Here is a 22218-nt window from a genome sequence, read left to right as displayed (position 1 = left end):
GGTAGAAATTTTTTTTTTTTTTTTTTGAGACAGAGTCTCACTCTATCACCCGGACTGGAGTGCAGTGGTGTGATCTCAGCTCATTGCAACCTCTACCTCCTGGGTTTAAGCGATTCTCCTGACACAGCCTCCCGAGTAGCTGGGATTACAGGCACCTGCCGCTACGCCCAGCTAATTTTTTGTATTTTCGTAGAGACAGGGTTTCACCATGTTGGCCATGCTGGTCTCGAACTCCTGACCTCGTGATCTGCCCGCCTCAGCCTCCCAAAGTGCTGGGATTACAGACGTGAGTCACTGCGCCTGGTCAGGACAAATACAACTCTACTTTTCCTAATATGAGGTAAACTTGTGTGACAAGCAACCAAGAAAAGTAGTACAAACTGAAAATATACATGAATTCAAAATGGCTTTAATTCCAGAGGTCACAGAGCCATAGCTGGTTAGGAAGAGATGGCTAGATGCAAGAGGCCTGGGGCCTATGCATGGCCTTCCACAGTTGACCTCCAGGTGAACTAACCTAGAGCCCTTCTTCTAGAACCATGGCCAAGAGGGAGATGAGGACATGGAAAGTAGAGCGAGACTCACCAAAAGGCCACCTGCATTGAAGAAGAGGAGAGATGATGATCATGGTGGGCAGTATTAAGGGCTGGTTCATGTACAGAAATCTCCAGCCTTTTCCAAAAGCAACTGAGGTACCACTTCCTTCTCCCTGCTCTGGCTGCCTCCTGGAGTCCTTCCTAGGATGTCAGCTATAAGGGCCTCTCCAGCACAAAGCTTAGGGCTCTATCCACAGGAAAGTAATGCTACCCACAAACCATCCCTCAGCAACAGTCTCAACCCAGAGGAACCCAGAGGCAGCCATGGCCTTTCTTTTGCTCCAATGAACTAGTTTCCACTACAAATGCAGATGGGCAAACAGGAAAAGCAAGGCTTCCGAAGTCTGCTGATATAAGAACCTGGAATCCTACCCATAGTCTCTGTTCTGCCCTCTCCCTAAAGTATGTATCTCTCTCAAGGGAGTCATTTGAAAATGGAAAAAGTCCCTCAGAATCCCCCAGGCCTCTAACGATCACAGCCACAGATGGAGACAATCTGCCTTCTGAAGGAAGCAGGCAAAGCCCTCAATTCTTAAGGGTCCTTTCTCAGCACAGTTTACTTAGTGACAATTTCCAAGTGATTTATTGCAGATTCATAAACAATGGAGGCTGATGTGTTGTATCTTTTCTTTAGGGAGGAAAGATGGGGAGAGCGGAAGGGGCCATGAAGTTAAGTTACAAGTCCAAAGTCACTGTGTTGATGACACTTTGCACTTTGGAAAACTTCCCTGAAACTGCAAAGTGTTTACTGAATAGGGCACTGTTTTCTGCAACCATCTTTAAGGATGGGCGTTTTCAAATACTCAACATTGGGGATAGGGGAGGTGAACTACAAGCTCTTAAGTGAGAACCGTAACAGTTACACATTTTTCCATCCCCCACTCCAAAATGACTACCGCAGCCTCCTCCCCTCCTCTTCCCCCGGAGCCCAGACACGTGAAGAACAGCAGAAAACCTTTCCCTCGCCCGGTGAGTCAGCCTTGCCTAAGTTCATGCATAAGCTCCCCTCAAGTCAGCGGCAGCTCAGAGCTGCGGGTCTCTGTGCAGCCGAGATAAATTTGGGCCTCGAAGGGATGACGTAATGCTAAACCCGAGAGGTAGCTGCCGCCTCCCAGGGCTCCGGTCGCCAGGGCTGCCGGCTGACATCCCAACCACACGGAAAGGCACCAAGCGACTCAGGTGCTGCCCGAGCTGGGGAGAAAGGGAAAGGACTTGGGGTGGGTGGAACGCCAGGGGGAGGCAGTGTTTATCTGAGACGGCTGAATCTGGAAGTTTGTTGTTTTTTTAACTCCAGTTTTACTGGCGAGATCAGACCACTGGCAAAGGCTCAAACAGCTGCACTTGACTTCCATCCTGACCCATCTCTTCCCTCTTAGAAAAGGGCTTCTTACATTTTATTAAATGGCCCTTATTACAGCAGCCTATTTCAGTGATTATAATGGATGTGTTAATCTCTCAAATGTCCTTTTCCTTCTTTTTTGCATGAACTTGGATCCAAGAAGACATCTGCATTGCAGGACTCAATTAACATGCACATCTAAGTGGCTTGCTTACTCTGGAGCACCCCACTTGGGGTGACACCAGGGTGCTACTGATAAGGTATTTGGGAGGATTTTGCTAGGGCCATGCCAAGTGAATATTTCCCCAAATAACATTTCAAGGTTTATGTCATAGAAGTTTGTGTTATTAAGTTTGTTTCTCAATACAGTCCCCATTTTTCAGTTGAGAAAGTTCAGGCTCAGAGAGGTATGGTAACTGGCAGAAGGCCAACAGCTGTCTATCAAACTGATGGAATAAGGGTTAGAACTCAAGCTTTTTAAAACTGTGGGGCCCAATCCTTTAAATATCAAGATCAAGTTACATTCCCAAAGGATCCGAGTGCTGTTTTTTTTCTGTTCGTGGTTCATTCTTCCCCAAGGAAATGTTGCCATCAGAGTGAACTCCTTCACTCCTGGTGATGACCGCAAGCCTTGGGCCCAACCTCACCCTTCCACTATAATTAAAAGACCACCACAGGAAACAATCTTTGCTGTGTCAAAGTAGTTTTCTTCATTAGAAATGCCTCCCAAATACTTTTCAACATTTATTAGTGTAATCACATTTATTCTTTAATTTGTGCCTGTAATCATTTATGCTGGTAGATTTTGTGACTTTCAGCAATATCTGGCAAATAACCTGGTCAGCCATGGTGTGTTACTCTTTTGAAGCACTGTTCAGTTCCAAGAGTTGATATTTTTGTTTAGGATTTCTGCATCTATATTTGAAAGCAAAAGTAAACTGTATTTTTTCTTGTGTTTACTAGATGTTGGTATTGCAATAGTCTGTTCTTTCAAAGTTAGATATAACTTGTTTTTAAAGCCTTAAAAAAAAAAAAAAAAAAGACTGCCAGAGGCCTTCTCCTGCTGCTAAGAGGATGCCCCACATTCTTGCCAAAGCTCCCTGCCAGGAGCTGGCCTTGAGTTGCCCTGCCCCCACCCCTTGGCATCACCACCCTTCTCCAGGCAGCAGAAACTTGTGGAGGTCACGCTTAGGTCCAGCCAGGCCCTGAACACCAAACCACACAACCAGCTCCTGCCACCTTGTATCTGAGTTCTCTCAGTCTCAGACGCAGCACTTATAATAAAAATAACATTCTCTTGCCTGTCCAAGGTGTAGCTGATCTCACCAGCTCTTCCAGCAACAGTGGTTTGATTTGAGGAAGCTGGGATTGTCCCTAGATCCTAGAACAACACGCATCCATTTGCCTACTAGCTGCCACGTAACTAGGGCTGCCATGCACGGTGCTGCTCCTCTAGTCAGTTCATTTAATCCTCAGCACGCCTCTGAGATTCCTGTTTTACAAAAAAGACCCAGAAAGGTTAGGTGATTTGCCCAAGGTCACAAAGGCTATGAAAAGATTTGAACCTGAATTTTCTGACTCTTGAACCCTACAGCATACATCATGTTATGTTCAATTGCATAAGGTCAGACAAAATTGGTTAAAGCAATGGTCTCAACCAAGGGCAATCCCATCACACTAAGAGGTGTTAGAAACATTGTAGGAGTGTCTTTTTTATTGTCACAATGACTAGGGAGTTTCCAGTGGCATTTAGTGGGTAGGAACCAAGGATGTTAAATCCTGCCATATTCCAGACGAATCTGTACAAGAACTGTCACACCAACAGCTCCTGTGTTGAGAAACACTAGGTCAGAAAGATAAAGGCAGAAAACTCATCATTTATTCAATAAATATTCCTTAAGCATCTGTTATGTGCCAGGCACTAAGCTAGATGCCAAAGATAAAATAATGAAACTACTTATGGTCCCTGTCCTCTATGTGCTTATATTCTAGCCCTCCAGACTGACAATAAGCAAGTAGAGTAAGTGTAAATTGTGATGAGTAGGATACAGGATAAATGATAAAAGTGGGGTAAGGTTTAGGTGGGTGGGTGAGGAGTTCTGGGATGATCACAAAGGCTGTTTAGGACATCTTCTCAAACTTTAAGGAGCACACAAATCACCTGGGTATTGTGGCAAATGCAGGTCCTGCTGCAGCAGATCTGGAGTCTCATTTCTGACAAGCTCCCAGCAGGTATCAAGGCTCTCCATCCTCCAATCACACTCACTCTGAACGGCAATGATGAAGGCAATGGCAAGGAGTTTGGATTTTATTTTAAGTGAGGCAGGAAAGAAACTATTGAAGGGCTTTTAAAAAGTAAGTAACAGGAACCCAGTTATATTTTGGGTTTTTTTGCTTTTGTTTTTGTTTTCTGAGACAGAGTCTCACTCTGTCGCCCAGGCTGGAGTGCAGTGGCACGACCTTGGCTCACTGCAGCCTCCGCCTCTCGGGTTCAAGCAATTCTCCTGCCTCAGCCTCCCGAGTACCTGGGATTACAGGCACCCGCCACCATGCCCAGCTAATTTTTGTACTTTTTAGTAGAGATGGGGTTTCACCATGTTGGCCAGACTGGTCTCGAACTCCTGACCTCAGGTGATCCACCCACTTCGGCCTCCCAAAGTGCTGGGATTACAGGCATGAGCCACCATGCCCGGCCAAACCCAGTTATATTTAAGATCCCTCTTATCTCCTAGCTCTGGATCAGCGAGAGGAAGCGGTTGGCCTATGTCATTGTCTGACCAGAACCAGCTGACCCACACTGTCACAGTGGCAGCGAGGACCTAATGCTCATCTTTGCAGCTCACACTTGCCTGTCTCCTCTGGCTTCCCTGGCAGAAGCCCTTGGCTCCATGTATGGGCCAGCCCAGTTGCCCTACAAGCTCAGGCGCCTCCAGAAGCCTAATACAGCCTGACAGGGTGTGGATTCACACCCTGACACCCTCGTATGCAGAACCACAGGAGACCTACTGGTTGGGTGAGTTCCCCAGGGGGTGCTGGGCAAGGTACTACTGCACGTGCAAGCAGTGACACCCTAAACCATCTCCGTCTAGAGAAAGGAGCCATTTGGCTCCACTGTCAACACCCAAAGGGCCCTGGAGGTTCTGACAGCCTGCTCTCTACCCTAGCAAGAGTGGGGAGAAAAGGAAGTCGCTCCAGGGAGGCATCCCCAAGGAGACCCTCAGCCTAAGTTAAAACATTCCACATTCCAAATCTTTTTTTTTTTTTTTTTGATGGAGTCTTGCTCTGTCACCCAGGCTGGAGTGCAGTGGCGCGATCTCAGCTCACTGCAAGCTCCGCCTCCCGGGTTCATGCCATTCTCCTGCCTCAGCCTCCTGAGTAGCTGGGATTACAGGCACCCACCACCATGCCTGCCTAACTTTTGTATTTTTAGTAGAGATGGGATTTCACCGTGTTAGCCAGGATGGTCTTGATCTCCTGACCTTGTGATCCACCCACCTCAGCCTCCCAAAGTGCTGGGATTACAGGCGTGAACCACCGCGCCTGGCCTCCAGATTCCAATTCTTGCCTCTTGCACATTTCTTACTCCCCAGGGCTTTTCCCAGAGCCCTAAGGTCTCTCTAGGAAGAAAGAAAAACCTGAGGTTTTAGTCTCTACTCCACTATTTATTAGCCTGTGGCCTTAGGAAAGTTAGCCTTGCTAAAGCTAAGGCTTTCCTCATCTACAACATGAGGGTTATTACAGCACCTGCATATTGGATGTTTGTGAGAATTTAATATAAAGCGTGTAGCATTGTGCTGGCCCATAGTAAATGCTCAATAACAGGAGGCCATTATCACCATTCCTTTGGAAAACAGAGAAGACATTGCACTTGTCAGCAGCTCTCTTGGGGACAGGTTATCACACTCCCAGAAGACAGACAAGAATTGTTGACTGATTTCTATGTCTGTCATTTGAACTAGAATATAGACATGGAACTGGAGATCATACATGCTTCACTTTGGAAGCACCGAGCACAGAGCTTGGCTCTCTGGCAGGTTTTAGAAATTATTTGTTGAACTTAGCTCAGTTTTACAACTGGTAGAAAAAATTGAAAGTTGTATGCAAGGCACGCACAGTCTTGGGAGCCAAGAAATATGGCAGGACAGTCAGGCTGTAGTGGAGGTAAGAGGGAAATAACACAGGGTCACCATAAGGTAGTTCTGGGCCCCTGCAGAAATAAAAACAAAGGCCACACCAGCTTTCACTTGCCCAGAGCAGCCCTGGGCATGCCCTCCACTTCAATACAATAGCCTTCCTACTCCCAAACCATCTTTATTCAAGTATCCTTGCTAATGGCAATAAAGACACAGAAAAAGAAATTTCAAATAGTAGGTAATCCAAATCCCCTTTTATTGGCTTTAGTTTGAATTTCTCAATCTCCCTCTCCCTCAGGACAGTGTGTTTATCTTTCTAATTTTGCTGTGTCTAAATTTCCTTACAGACACGGGAGTTGGATATCAGAGGTCTGTGGCCAAGAGCATATTGTACAGGAGAGTGCACTTGGGACGAACGCTGGTGTGGACAGTCCTCCAAGTGCAGAAGGCCCCTATCTGTAAAGAACTGAGAGTGGAATGTGTTTATTTACAATGTTGCTTACAGTTGCCTAAGCTCAGGCAGTAAAAGAAAAAAAAAAATAGATCTGTAGACATTACAAGGACAAACACAAAAACACAAAGGATTGTAGGCCGGGCACGGTGGCTCACGCCTGTAATTCCAGCACTTTTGGAGGCCGAGGTTGGCGGACTGCTTCAGCCTAGGAGTTCGAGACCAGCCCAGGCAACATAGCAAAATCTTTTATTTACAGAAAGTACAAAAAATCAGTGGGGCAAGGTGGCACACTCCTATAGTCCCACCTACTCGGGAGGCTGAGGCAGGGAGGATTGCTTGAGCCCAGGAGGTAGAGGTTGTAATGAGCTGAGACTGTGCCACTGTACTCCAGCCTGGGTAAAGAGCAAGACCCTGTCTCCAAAAATATGTATATATTTTAAACATAGATAGAAGAGACAGGGAGGGAAGGAACTACTCCTTTAGGAAGCCCAGGCTAAATTTTTATTCAGTCTATAATGATGGCTAGAACCAAAGACAGAAAACTTCAAGTCAAATGCCATCCTGCATTGTTGGGGTTCACTTTAAGACAAGTGAAATTCTAAAACCTGGCAATGGAATCGTACACTCCATGAGGACAGGAACTCTAAAACCTGGCACTACAATAATACACTCCATGAGGGCAGGGACTCTACCTCTAAAACCTGGCACTACAATAATACACTCCATGAGGGCAGGGACTCTACCTCCAAGACCTAGCCCAGTGCCTCCCATTAAGCAAGTATGTACTCTTTATGTTTTAATTAATAAATGAATGAATAAACACAAATTTAGGGAGAATGGCTCACAATGTAATTCCACATCTTACTAAAATAGTTGCCACAAGGGCTTTTCAAGAGAGTTTCTCTAAATTTTTTTTGAAAAAGAATTCTCTTTACATATATTTCCTAGAGTGTATTGCTCAAAGCAAGGGTCACCTGAACTTTCAAAACATTTCATAAGCAAGGGGCCCAGCACACATTCTGCCAAGATGAGGAAGCAAAGAAGGAGCCTCCTGCTCAGCATGATGGTGGCAAATGCCCATTATTTTTGACCACAAAGATCAAGTCAGCTGTTGACAGCTTTAACACCTCTAGCCAGGCCACTCGGATACAATGACATCAGAGACAATTGCCTCCTTTAAGTTAGAAGAGCCAGAGAGCAGGTGTCTGTCCCTGGGGAATTGAAGCCTCTCCCATTCCCTTCCATCCTCCCTCCCTCTCTTTTTTTCTCTCTCCCCACTGTGAGCCTAGAGCTCCACTCTTGACCTCCAGCAGAATCCCCGAGACTTGAATTCCTCCTCCTCAGTCAAGGCTTGGGATAGCCATCTGGACACTGCCACCACCTTCTAGCTCCTCCCTCCTCCCACCCCCCAAATGTAAAAGACAGTATTTTTCTAAGTATGGCAAATTGAAATTAGCTTCATTTTGAAAGACTATTGAGAATGTTGCAACGACCTTTGCAATAACCGGACACACCCTGGGATCAGTAAACCAGGTTTGAAAATTGCTGACTTTACGAGCACTGGACCTGTGAGACAAATGCCCAGGTTGGGACTCTACCTGGAACTGATTCTCATATCAGGTGGGAGGGAACACAGCCCAGAAAGACCTGGTTCTGCCTCTGCTGTGTCATCTTGGGCAAGCCAGTGTCCCTCTCTGGGTCTCAGACTCCATGACTGTACAGATGATGGATGCTCTGTGACCTCTGGGGCTCCTTCTGGACCTGATGCTCTGTGGTACTGCCTGCCTCCTTTAAAAACAAAACCTGGACCCAGAGCGGTGGCTCACGCCTGTAATCCTAGCACTTTGGGAGGCCAAGACGGGCAGAACACAAGGTCAGGAGTTCGAGACCAGCCTAGCCAGCATGGTGAAAACCCGTCTCTACTAAAAATACAAAAATTAGCCAGGCATGGTGGCACCCACCTGTAGACCCAGCTACTTGGGAGGCTGAGGCAGAAGAATCGCTTGAACCCAGGAGGCGGAGGTTGCAGTGAGCCGAGATTGTGCCAATGCACTCCAGCCTGGGCAACAGAGTGAGACTCCATCTCAAAAAAAAAAAAACCTGAGGTGGACCGGAAAGAAACATTGGAAGGGAGAAGAATGGTTTAGGAGGCCAGATTACCATAAAGCTCCCGCATTTCTGCCTGCTGAAAACTGCTTGCCTCATTCTGCAGGAAAACTCCCATTTCTTGCTGGGTTGTTATTTTTTTATTTCTTTTTCTTTCTCTCCTTTAAAAAAAAAAAAAACTCAAAAGCCACAAAACCACAATTCATCTCCCCAAAACAGGACATTTGGAAGCCAGAGCTGTCGGGGGTTAGGTGTGTCAGGCCTGACATACTGGTGGTATCTAAGTGAAGACCAAGCCAAGGCAAGCATGTGCTTCTCCTCCAGAAACCCAGTTTAAATCAATATTTATCCAACTGTATTTATAGAAAGTGGTGGTGGTAGGGAGGAGGGGGTGGGGTAGGGAGGCAGGGGGATCTAAAACAGAACAAGCCACAATGACTGATGCAAATCTTTGTGGCCAATTCGCTTCTGCAGGGCTTGGTTTTTTTTTTCAAAAGGCAAAAGACCCAGCTTTTGATGAACCTGCTGTTGGCCCCAGTACCATAGCAACAGCCCCAAGTCCTCTAATATGCCCAGAGGACAGACTTGGGAAAGGCAGTAGGAGGGGGGTGGTGTTTCCTAGGAGCCCTAAACTTGAGTTAAGGCCAGGAGAGTTGAACAACTCTGAAAGACCAAAAAAAAAAAAAAAAAAAAAAAAACTCTCTGGTTGGCTATTGTGTCTCCAGCCTCACTTCTAAACCTTTTCTAAGCAAGGTGTGTACAAAAAGACCTTGGACAGTAAACAAGGTGTTTCAAATACCAGCTCTGCTTCAGGTTCCTGGGTGACCTTGAGTAAGTCACTTCACCTCTCTGGACTTCATTCCTTGGCTGTAAAATGAGTACATGTGTATATGCTTAAGAGCACAGGCTCTGGAATTAGAGGCCTAAGTTCAAAACTCAGCTCTGCCACTTACTAGCTATATGTCCTTTGGGCAAATTACCTGGCATCCCGGCTCCTGAGTTCCCTCCTCCGTAAAAGGGGGTAATAAAATTGCATCCATCAGAAGGTTAGCATGAAGATCGAGGGAGATAATGAATGCATAGCCCCATACTTGCAATATAGTCAGTGTTCAATAAATGGTAGCCATTATTGATATTATGCCATACAATTAGTTGCTGCTGCTGCATGCCAGCACCCTCTTCATTTTCTTCAGTTTCACCTCTAGACTTTTGCCCAGGCATCCCCAGATGAATCCCCATTTCTGGATGTGTCCGTGAGAGAGTGTTTTGATCAGAGACGAGAGATGGATGAGCAGCTACTGTTTTGCCTTGGTAGCTAATGGAGCCTCCTTTTTGCTCCCAAACCAGGAATGGCTCAATTCAGCTTCTCTAACTTCCAAGGGCTTGTCCCCTTTCCCTGGATCCCCTTTTCCAGGGCATGCAGTCCTTGGGAGCTCTGTGACTCTGAAAGCCATAACAATATCCTCAAAAAAGCCTTCTTCTGGTATTTACCAGTCAGCAGAGATCATATTTAAAACTGGAAAAAATAAGTTAAATCTGGGGAACATAATTTGGGATGCAGAGGAAATAGGGCCTGATATAAGAATGCTCTTCACGTAACTCCACTAAAGACAAATACCCTACTCCACTCCCACCATATTTCAACCTACAGAGTTTTCAGAAAGAAGCATCTGCACATAGTAGACGTTCAATGTACATTTGAAGAATGTATGAATTCATCATAAGATTGTTGCCATGCAAAAATGTGACCAGCTTGAACATTAGTTGCTGTCAAAGCCCTCAATTTCAGCAGAAGTCACTCTAGTCTCCTACTTTCTTATTTGTTCTCAGGGTCACAGCTGTTCACAGGATGCAGTCTCAGCTCTTCAGGTCTCAACTATCATCTTCTTACAGGGATTGGTCTCATCACCCAAGGGAGTTGGAGATCAGTATTTCTGACTCTTCTCCAAATCTTCAGAAAGGCTGTCATGTGTCCCCTGGCCTCCAAACCTGATCCTTTTGCCATAGCTAGTAAATGACAAATCTAACCAATCAAAAAATTTACGTTAAGGATCTACTACTGTATGCCCAGTGGTGTGCTATATGCAATGGGTAACATACACTGAATACTGTAAGTGATCTTTTCTCTTAAGTTACTAATAATGTCCTTGTAAAGATAAAGCTAACAGCAGGAAGCAAGTAGAGAAGTGCATGGTACTGATTATCAAAGCTCAGAGAAGGTGCTATTTATTGAGCACCTATTATATTTCAGGTACGTTAAATATTTAAGTGCAGTGCCTCATTTAGTTGTTTGACAATGATATGAGGGTCATACTATTGTTATCCCCATTTTGCAAAAAGGAAATGGAACCTCAGGCTAAGTGAGTTGTGTACAAAGTCACAAAGCCAGTAAGCACTAGAGTAGCAAGCTGGGCCCTGCTCCATGTGACTGCAAAGGTTTCATTCTCTCAAGTACAATGACTTAAGAAATAGAGCCAAATGGGCTGAAATTCCTAGGGTCAGCTTCCTGGAGGAGGTGGGAACTGACCTAAGTCTTGAAGAGAAGGTAGGATACAGATATCCTTAGGGGAGTAAGAGAATGAAGGCATTCTAGACAGTAGAAGAGTCTAAGTTGAGCACAGAGGTTCGACTGTGAAGCCTGTTTGCTGGTGGATCTGCCGGACAGACACAGAGGTTTCGGGGCAAGGCAAAGGAGATTAAGTCAGGAAGGCAGGGTGGGGCCAAATGACAGCACACAACAGCAGCTTCCCCTGCCAGGAGGAAGAGGCTGCTTCTTGGGCTCTCCATGCCCCTAGGAAAGCACCCCACCCTCAAACCCAGGTGATCCACTCCAAGGAGCCTTATGGTTTTCTACTCTCATCCGATCGTCCTTCCCTATCTTAAGTGTTGCCTCCAAAGCAACCTCCCCCAGACACTAGGAAGCCCATTTCTCTCCTCCAGACCTTACCTGCTCTCACAGCTTCTTTCACTTACCTGCCAGTCAGCTCTTACGCACATAACATCCCTTTATGGATCTCTTCTTCTCTTTTAGTTTTAACCTTTTCCAAAATCTTTTTCTACTTATGAGTCAGTCCTTAATTCCCACCCTTCCACTGGACTCAAAATGCGTATAGGTGATGTCAGAGATTATTTACATATAATTTCCGAATTTATGGTAACAGGGTCACAGCCTTCATGATTAATATTTCTGGAGGCCTTCAATTCATGATCCGTAGAGATTCACATCAGTTGGAATTTTGGGAGAATGTACCTGCCTTTCCTAGGTAATCCCCCCTGCCTTGCACACAGCAAACAGTCAACAATGGGTGACTTAATTTAAACCCCTCCTCCAAGAAAACTCAACCTCTCCACTAGAAATAATTCAGCAATGTGGCCACAACTTGGTGAACACTACCAGTACGGAAACCTCAACAAGGGATCGAAAAGCAGTTCTGGCTACGATGGAAAATAAGGCAAGCTCCTGCCAAGTAAGTACTTTGCAAACAGCAGTAAAAATGGAACGTGTTAACTCGTGACCAGGGTCCACCGTGCATCTCAGAAAGGTCTCACCGAACCCGAAATGGAGAATCGGGGCCCGACACTCATCTCCGGAGAGAAGAGCGTCTCTTTAAGAGGAGACTGGACCAGCTGGCCTCACTACAGCTCCCGGAGATTTCCTGGCTTGCATCCTGGCTCCACCCCCGCAGCCTCCGGCCTCAGCAACGCGTGACGTCAGAAGAGGCTGGAGCTGCCGATTGGCTGAATGACGCAGCTAGGTCAAGTCCAGTCGGAGGAAAGAAGTTTGTCTCCATGTGGAAACCATGTGTCTCTAGCCGGGAGGGGGAGGAGGAGAAGGCGGAGAAACCGAGATCAAGTGATTATAGGGGAACTCGCTGAAATGAAGGCGGGGAGGTTGTGCACCTGAGTCGGCCAGCAATGCCCTTTTGCAGTAGTGACCTAAAAAAAAAAAAAAGACGTACACAACAAACTACCCCACCCCACCCCCAATAATAATAACTAAAAAGCTAGGGTCCTTGCTGCCTTCCAGAAACCAGGGACCCGGTAGATGCTGGAATCCTATCGGAACGCCCAGATCCCTCTCCCTCCCCCAACGACTGAATGATGTAAGCGTTTCGGAAAGCAGAGCTCTGGAGCAAAACAAGCCCCGAGCGCGCGGAGCGACCCGCAGTGCCCGAGCCGGGCGCACGCACGACCCGCCCCCCAACTCGCGTTATTGCTGTGCACACGCGGATTGCCATGACGCGCGGGCATTGTGTGCAGCGAGCAGAAAACAACGAGCGCCGCCAGCGCGAAGAAGCGCCCCCCATAAAACGAGGCAGATGTAGGGCCCACCGTTTTCCGTACCCAGAGATCTAGACCGGGCAGAAGGAGGGGAGGAGAGGGGGTGGGTGGGATAAAGTGGCCCCCGTGGGCCGCCTCTCTTTGCGAGGGGAATAACAGAGGGCCTGGCGGGTGGTCGCACGGAGTTTGCCGGATGTCACCCCAGCCTGTCCGAGCTGTTGGGGATGGGCGAGGGCCTGGAGCAGGGTCTCTGCAGCCAAACTGGGCACAGCGCAGCGCCCCAAGCTCTCGGGGAAATCTGGGGACCGTTGGCATCACGTCATTTAGAGCCAAACAGCAGCGGCGAAAAGAGGCGAGAGAGCTAAAAATACTCCCTCTGGGAGCCGGCCGGAGGAGGGGGGCTGCGGGGCCGAGGGACTTATTATGCACACGAAGTTGACTTAGACTAGGGCGCTAAGGTTCCAAACCCCTCTCGGGGGCCGGCAGATTTGCAGGGCGGACGCCTTGGGAGATGGGCTGGGAGGAAGCCCCTCGGCTTCACCAGCCTCTGGAGCCCGGTTACGCCGCCACGGGCCCGCCCCGCGCGGGGCAGCCCGAGCCCAACGCGCCTGGCTCTCTGCTTACGTGACTGGTGGCCACGCCGGAGCCCCGGCACGGGGTAAACAACGAGGTGGCGGCGGCCAGGGCGGCGGGGTGGGGCGGGGGGAGGTCTCCGATTGTCTGCGGAGCGGGTGCGAAGTGGGGGCGGGACGCTGAGGAAGCTCCGACCGCCTCCTCCATACACCTCGCTGGCGGGCGGGGGTGGGGGGCTGGGGTTGGGGGACAAGCCAGCTTCGCCACACACTGCCAAGGTGCCTTCATGGGGTGTACCCCTAGTTGGAATCAAAGCCACGGGACAGACTCCAAAGAACTGGGAGCGGGGGATAGGGGTAGCTAAAGAAATCGCGCCCCTCCCCCCTGCAACAAAAGCAAACACACCAAACAAAACCACGTCTTCACCCAGCTCCCCACCAGCTCTGGCTTTTCAGAAACTACCCTCCAGACAAATGCACACATAGCTTCCCCCCCTCTCCGCCCCCCCTCCGCCAGCATGAATAATTGCGAAGCGATTCGGCTGCATAGCCTGCGATGCGCCTCTCTCGCAACCCAAGCACTCCGGGAAAACAGGCGAGAAGAGAAAGAAAAGAACGCACCACCGACCTCGCAACACAAATCCTTGTTTTGGCCTTACAGCGTCTGCATAATTGCGCTGCCAACACACGGTTACTTTAACCCTAAAGACCTGGGGTGTCGGTCAGCAATGGTGTTTTTGTGTCTGAGGGTTGTTGTGTTGGGTGGGGGGAAGGTTGCAAGAGCTGACACGTTGCAATCGGGACCTTTCTTCTTTCTTTCTTTCTCTCTCTCTCTCTCTCTCTCTCTCACACACACACACACACACACACACTCGCACCTCACTGATCTTCCTACTTGTTCGGACACATTAAACATCCCGGTTTCCTCCTGTCTGTCGGTCTGTCTGCCTAGTTCCCTTCCTCCTTTTCGCAGCTATTATTCTGAGGACCGTGCTGGATACGCTGCACACGCGTGCCCCCGTTAGGGCGCTGAGTCGACTGCCTGGGGAAAGCTGGGGGACCTGGCTGGTAGTGGCAAAAATGAAACAAATAAATACAAAAAAGAGGCCAGGCCACGGTGGGGTTCCCAGCACACCCCCACCCACGCACTATTCTCCACGTGAATCTGGGGGTGGGCGGGTTGGGGGGGAAGGTAGAAATCGACCAGGAAGGCGTTTGCCTTTCTTGCCCTGCGCGCTCACTCAGGAGCCGTCTCCCGGAAAATAAAGAAAAAGCACACAACAGCCCACACCTTGTTCCCCAACTATTGTTTCTCCAAGATCCCAAAGTTTCCTTCTAGCCGCGTCCCCACGGCCAAGTTTCCCGGGCTCAGGACGGCGTGTCCGGGGCGAGCTGCTGGCGTTGCTTGGCCCCGCCGGCCTCTTTCTTTGGGGGGGCGGCGGTGGCACCCCAGGGCAACTGGGGGACTGTGTCCGTGGACGTGATGGCCTGAGCCCAGTCCTGCTGCGAGAGGGAAGGAAAAAGGCGAAGTAGGAGGGAGGGGGAGAGAGAGAGAGAGAGAGAGAGCCGAGCCCACGCCGTGGAGAGCTGTTTGGTTGTTATTGTTGTAGTGTGTGTCTGTGTGTTTTCTTTCTGGAACCTCTGAGCTCTGCCTATGGTTTCCAACTTTCGGCTTCTAATCCCCACCCCACCCAGGAACGAGCGACAGAAAAACAACACTTGTCTGCCTGAGAAGGCTCCGGAAAAAAAAAAAAAAAAAAAAAGGAAGAAAGGCGACCTCAAAGAGATGAGCTCTCGGCTCAGTTGTCAGCAAACACCACCACTCCCCCGCTCCTCCGCTGGGCCATCCTCCCAGCCCCAGCCCGCCGGAGACGGACAGACCGACGCACCGACAGGCCCCTCTCTCCCCCTTGCCCGTCTTTGTTACATCTTTAGCAGCTTTGTGCGTGCGTGTCCTTTCTCCGGTGTCATCGGCTTTACTGCCAAGGGCTGGATGTGTGTGGTGGGGGGGTGGGGGGGGGGGCACGGGCCGAGCTCGCGACAGGGGTCGCCCAAGTGGGGAGAAAGAAAGAGCCGGGCGCCGAGGAAGAGCAGGGGCCCCCAAACTTACTTTTGTTTTCTTTCTCGATCTGCTCCAGGTAGCTGGCGGCCTCGAGCAGAATCTGCACGTTCTGCAGAAAAGTGTTAATGTGCTTCTCCATCGAGTTCTCGCTGGTGTTGAAAATGTCCGAGAAGGGGCACCTGGGCTTGGCCCCCGCAGGCTCCTCGGGCAGGGCCGGGGGCTGGGGCGCGGCCGCGGCGGGGGGCACAACCGGGGGCGCGGAGGGGGCCAGCCCCGCGCCCTCGCAGCGCGCCTCCTTGCGCGGCCGCCCGCGTTTGCCCATGGAGCAACGGGGGTCCGCCGAGCTCGTCCTCTAACGGGGCTGCGCGGCCCGGCCGAGCTCCGGGCCCCCAGGGAGACCCGGCCGGCTGGAGAGGAGAAGGCGCCGGGGTGAGAAGCCGGCCTGACTTCCCGAGCCTCGCTGCCTGCAGTTGTGTGTGTGAGTGTATGGGAGTGTGTGTCGGTCTCGCAGTGGGTTTGTGTGTATGGGAGATTGAATGAACCTACAGGACAGACGGAGGCGCTCTGGCGCCTGGGTCCTAGTGCGAGACTGTCGCCATCGGACCGGTCAAAATAAAAGGTGGAGACTAGCGAGGCCGGGACCGCCCCTGCCCGTCCCCGCAGCCTTCCCTGCCTCTCTCCAAGACTTACCACAGAGTAGAACACTGTTTTAACCGGAATGGAAAAAAATATTTGATGTCTCTGGGTGCACCTGCATAAAAACAAACTACTTTTTTCACAGAAAAATAATACCTCAAAAATTGTCCAGCACAATGCTTGGCACATAGTTAGGTCTCCATACATGGTGGCTGCTATGACTTAAATAAAAGCCCCCAATCCAAATGTGAAGAAGGGAACCAGTATGTAACCAGGAGATCCCCCCACCCCCAACACAAACACTCCTACACACAGACACACATACATACATACGTAATCACGCACACACTTGCAGGCACCTGTGTGTGCCTTCACACAGCCAAATGAAATCCCAGGCCGTCCAAATCCGAGTTACAGATTTACTCACTCCTTTCTCCCTTCAAATGCAAAGTTATTTTTCAGAAGTGGGAGATGTCAGCATCCCTCTCCACACTCGTCTCCCCAGCCGTGGTTCAGCTGTGCAAAGCTCACACCAGGATGCCTCCACACCTGGCTCCCTTTTATTTGAGAGGCAGAAGTGGCAGCTCAGGAACAACCCCCCTCCCCAACTGAATTCCACCTTTTGCCTCTGAAGACCCCTTCCCCAGCTGACATTGTTTCACTGCCGCTGCTGTCAGCAATCATGGATGCTTTCCAGCCCTGGGAAGTACTGGAGGCGGCAGGGGATAATTGAAGGCTGCTCTAGAGTGCCATAGGAAAGGGTTCAAATCCCAGCGCTGCTGCATACAGACTGTGTGAGCTTGGACAAGTCCCTTAACTTCTCTTGGCCTAAGTTTCCACATCACTGAAATGTCTGATAAGATGCTTGTATATTAAATTGTATCTGACTTAGCACAGGCTGGCCCATGGTAAGATCTTTTTTTTTTTCCAATCCAGACCCAGGCAAGAGCCTGAGTCCCCTACTCTGATGTAACTTGTATCTAAGAAAGGAATAAGATGTAGTGAACAAGACTCTTCTGCACTTCCTTGGAAAATATCTCTATGACAAGCCCATCTAAATATGGTTACTTTGCAAGGTCACCTGGAGTTTTCCTCCAGGGAAACCATTTATATACAGGACAAAGACAATGCTGCCCCCTGGAGGTGTGCGATGCAGCCACCCTACTCAGAGGCAGCTTCAAACACATTGCCATAAAAACTCTTGATGGCCAGGCGCAATGGCACAGGCCTGTAATCCCAGCTCTTTGGGAGGCCGAGGTGGGCGGATCACCTGAGGTTGGGAGTTCGCGACCAGCCTGACCAACATAGAGAAACCCGGTCCCTACTAAAAATACAAAATTAGCCGGGTGTGGTGGCGCATGCCTGTAATCCCAGCTACTCGGGAGGCTGAGGCAGGGGAATCTCTTGAACCCAGGAGGCAGAGATTGCAGTGAGCCAATATCATGCCATTGCACTACAGCCTGGGCAACAAGAGCGAAACTCCATCAAAGGAAAGGAAAGGAAAGGAGAGGAGGGGAGGGGAGGGGAGGGGAGGGGAGGGGAGAGGGGAAAGGAAAGGAAAGGAAAGGAGAAAGGAAAGGAAAGGAAAAAGGAAAGGGGGAAAGGAAAGGAAAAGAAAAGAAAGAAAAACTCTTACAGGTCATGGAAACTTTTCTTTTAAAAAAAGGAAAATACACTTCTTTGTGAAATACTCTGTATAAAACTTACAGAATATGTATACATGCACACACTCTCCCAGAGCCTTCAAGAAAGCCTTTGTGCACTTTTAAAAACATAATAACGTGTTGCTGCTATGAGAGGAACAATTAGCAATTGTCATTTAAAAGCCGACGTATTCTCATTTTGGACCACAATATAATTATACCACACATACTCTTTGCTCATTTTCCATCTTGTGACAAATTTTGCCTGGGTGATCACTGCATCCTTGAGCTACGATAGAGTAGAACCTTCTAAGTGTTGGAGATAAAAGTTTATCTTCCATGATTAGAACAATGACTGACTTTTTTGTTTCTGTGAGAACCACAACCTGAGTTATTCGTGTTGAAATGCCTGTAAACATCTAAAAATGTTAGGAAGACCTCATGTATGCACAGTTTCAAACCAGCTTTCTCCAATGCCATTTTGCAAAAACTGGCCCTTGTGTGAAACAGCTCTGATCTCTCTTGCCCCAAATGAAAGATGGTACTGAGACAATGAACCAGCTAAGCCCAGACAAAACCTTGCTTTCTCTTTAATTGTCCAGTGGTGGCATGGGTCAGATATATAGTACTGCAACATATATGCACCACCAAGGCAGGCACACGCGTGCATGAGTGGCATGGTGGGGGAAGGGTGTTTTGTAATTATTTATTTATGCGTGTTCCATCTCTCATAGGTCTGCGAGTTTCAGAAAGCCCAGTGGGAATCTTCAAGCTGGGCCACGGATCTGACCAAAGCCAAAATAAACAATGGCTTGAAGAAAATCTACAAAAAAGTGCTGATTTGCACTATTCCCACAGTCGGCCACAGCCCCCACCATCATTCCCATGGAAAACACCACGGCTGGTGCCAAATCAAGTTTTCCCCCCATCATAGGGGCATTGTTTTTTGTTATTATGTGAGTTCTTAGCATCAGACAATGGCACCACAAGAGACACAGTGGAAGCAGGAGAAATGCCTTTTTGTTTCATAAAGTCGGTGTTACTGTGCCCCCAGAGTCTCGCATATAGTTTACTTGCATATATTCATTTTGGTAACACGTATGTGGAACGACGAATGTGCCAAGCCCCCTCCTTATTTGTTTTCAGAGCCCATCAAGTGTTAAATCATATTAACATCCCATTGCTCTCTCCCTTCTCCCCCTCCATTCCCCAATTAACAGATTTCTCTAATAAAGTTGGCCACAACAGAAAGAGTGGTGTTTCAGGGGTTATATCACAGGACAGGCATCCAGGATGCTGGGTTACAAGCTCAGCTCCATTCCCGATTAGATTTGCTTCCCAGGAGGAGCCATTCAAACCCTTTGCAACCCCCCTTTCTTTGGGGCTTTCATTCCACAAGGAAACCAGCCCCTTTGGAAATACTGATAATTTCTGCATAGAACAGGTAGGGGATGCGAATACAGCCACTCTAATGAAAAGACATGAACTCTTTGAAAGAAAAGCAGAAATGCCCAATGAGGTCAGCTAGAATGCTCTCAGAGGGCCCAGGATATCTTGGGTGCCCAGTCAGCCTGGGTTCTCCTTTCCCAACAATCTGTTCATTTGTTTGTTTGGCTTATTTGCTTGTTTGGTAATACCTTTCCATGGACTTTGTTTGTATATTAAAGCAAGATTGTTCTTTCTTTTATTTGCCCCTTTGCCCCCAGACATTCTATACTCTTACATCAAAGGAGTTGTTTTGCCTATAATTATGTCTTTATGTACACAGAGGCTGGTTAATTACGGAGAAGGTGATGGATGCGTTGCCATTGAGACCTCCCCACCTCGTGTTGGGATGGGATGCTCTTCCCTCTGTCATGGACCATTTTGGCTCTCTTGGGTTCCTTAGCATTGCTCTTCCTGCCTCATCTATTCCCCGCTCACCAGCCTTTTCTGCCTAAATCCATCACTCTTCCACCCTCTAGTTTTCCTTTGGACCTTGCCAAAATGTCCTAGTCATGTTCTTTCTTGCTCTCTGCCCTGTGGTCTTTGTACTCAGACTTGGCAAACACCATGAAGAGCTCTTCTGTCCCCTCCCTTGTCACTTGAGTCTTAATTCTCACAGCTTTCCCAGTCACAGTTTTCCTGGGTACCTTTCCCCTTTGGAAAGGAATCATCCAGCAGTTAGATGAGGAACTGGCTCACAGCTCCTTCTCCTTGGCGGCCTGACTCTTGCCTTCATTTGTTAGAAAGGAGTGGCCCCGTAGAAAGCCCAAGAATAGAGGGTTAGGAACTGTAAGACACAAGCAGAATGGCAGGAGCAAGGAGAACTGTGAGACTCTCTCCCACTGGCCTAAAAGTGCTGACCAGGCCTCCTCTAACCACTCCCCATACCCCCCACCACCACCCACACACTCACCAGTGGGTATAGACATGGGCAGGCAATAAGTAGCCTCCACCCTACAGTGGTGTTCACTGGGTGTCACCTGCTCCTGGAGGCATTATCTCAGCTCTCCTGGACTCTGCCCTCCTTTCTTCTAGAACTGTGAGTCTGGCAGCCTCTTCCTGGTTCAGCAGACTCCTGGGCTTCTCCTGTCCAACACCCAGTACTTAGAGGGCTCATTAGACTATGAGCTCATCAAGGGCAGGAAGCACGCCTTGGTCCTCCTAGAATCCCCAGGCCCTGGCACCTAACACATGCATGGCACGATACTGGGGCTTAGGTCACGAGTCAAAGGCTTGAATGCCCTTCCCTGCCTGGTCAGAGCCTCGGTGCTGGCCGTTCATGGCTTCTTGCTCCAGTGGTGAGAAGAGGCATTTGATGCTGTCTGCAAAACTATTCCTGAGTCACTCACATTAAAGTTTAAATATCTAAATGCTGTCTCCGTGGAGAAGCCAGAAACCCATTGAGCCAGATGGTTGAGGTTCCATTACAAAAAAGTGCAGAGACTCAGCTGCCCTTTCCCCTGTCCTTACTGCTGGTGACAGATCTGGTGACAACATGGGTCTCCTGTGTTATAAGATGCCTCTAATGGAGAATTTTCAGGAATCACCAGGCGGTGAAGGCAGTGGCCTGAGACTAAATTAGAAGTCAGATGGAGCTTTTCTCACATATCCTCCATTCTAGGGTGTCTTCTCAGTCTTTCAGGCCCTGGTTCCTTTAACATCTCCTTATTTTTTAATTAATTCAGCAAAAGTTTCTAAATTTATGTACATTAAAGTGGCAGGTATCAGTGACAGACTAGCTTAAATATGACTTTCCCTGGAGGCATTTGGAATTAAAGATGACCAGTGCCTTAAGCTTTAAGGAATAACATTCTAATGGTAAAATATTAGGCATCAAGAGATGAAAGGGCAAGGTAGTTTGCAAGTGGCAAAGGGTTTTCCTCCTGATTATTAGCTAGCTGAACTTGTATAAGTCACTTAACCTCTCAGATAATCCGTGTTATCATCGACAAAGTGGGAAGAACAATGCTTGCCTTGCTGAAGGGGTATACATGAAGAAACTTTTGAAACTGTAAAAAGTAGTGTGCGTGGCTGGGCGTGGTGGCTCATGCCTGTAATCCCAGCACTTTGGGAGGCCAAGGTGGGCGGATCACACGGTCAGGAGATTGAGACCAGCTTGGCCAAGATGGTGAAACCCCATCTCTACTAAAAATACAAAAAAAAAATTAGCCAGGCATAGTGGCATGCACCTATAATCACAGCTACTCGGGAGGCTGAGGCAGGAGGATTGCTTGAACCCGGGAGGCAGAGGTTGCAGTAAGCTGAGATCACACCACTGCACTCCAGCCTGGGCAACAGAGCTAGACTCTGTCTCAAAAAACAAAAAACAAAAACACAATGGTGTGCATGTCAGGATAGAATCAGGCTACAAGAGTCCTGGAGGATTTTTAGGGAAAACAAAACCAAAAATGACAAGAAGATGGGAGAAGAAATTAGAAGACCAGGGCTTTGGGCCAACTCTTCTACCGAACTACTGTGTAATTTTGAATAAACAATCTCGTCATCTGGTGCCTCGGTGTCCTTGCTGATGAAGAGGGTATTCCATCGCCACAGAGTCTGCCTCTCTCCACTATTCCAGAAAGCTTCATTAATTCATCTCTCCTATGTTCATGAATCGCAGACTGGGATGTCACTGCCCAGAAGTATTTGGAACAGCATGGGAGAACCATTGTGACCACACCGAGCTGGTAAAATTCTAGCCCAAGGCAAAAAGATCGGCATTTTAGGTCACCCAATCTGCCTTATCTCTGGAAAAGACTGCTTCCCATTGGTTCTTTTTTGGAAAGAAAAAAAAGAAAGAAAGGAAAGTTGAAGTAGCCTCATTCCTAGTCTAGGGGCCCAGGACGCCTGGACTGAATAATCTGGAAGACAGCCCCCCACCCAACTTTGGAGGATATACAAAATCTGCTGC

General features: G+C 48.5%; 1 protein-coding gene across 2 annotated transcripts in view; it reads right to left on the bottom strand.

The window, feature by feature from the left end:
• Positions 1 to 16070, bottom strand: part of MXI1 (MAX interactor 1, dimerization protein) — a 79586-nt gene extending 63516 nt beyond the window's left edge. The window contains exon 1 of one of the 2 annotated variants that reach the window (XM_007964069.3): positions 15592 to 16070. In XM_007964069.3, the coding sequence (XP_007962260.3) occupies positions 15592 to 15865 (274 nt within the window). In that variant the 5' untranslated portion in view covers positions 15866 to 16070. The remainder of the gene's footprint in view (positions 1 to 15591) is intronic. The other variant, XM_007964070.3, reaches the window with a different exon arrangement.
• Positions 16071 to 22218: the final 6148 nt, after the last annotated feature.

The sequence above is a fragment of the Chlorocebus sabaeus genome, chromosome 9 (genome assembly GCF_047675955.1).
Source record: "Chlorocebus sabaeus isolate Y175 chromosome 9, mChlSab1.0.hap1, whole genome shotgun sequence".
NCBI classification, from domain to species: Eukaryota; Metazoa; Chordata; class Mammalia; order Primates; family Cercopithecidae; genus Chlorocebus; species Chlorocebus sabaeus.
The sequence above is the reverse complement of the archived record's forward strand: the minus strand, read 5'-3'. Positions and strand labels throughout refer to the sequence as shown.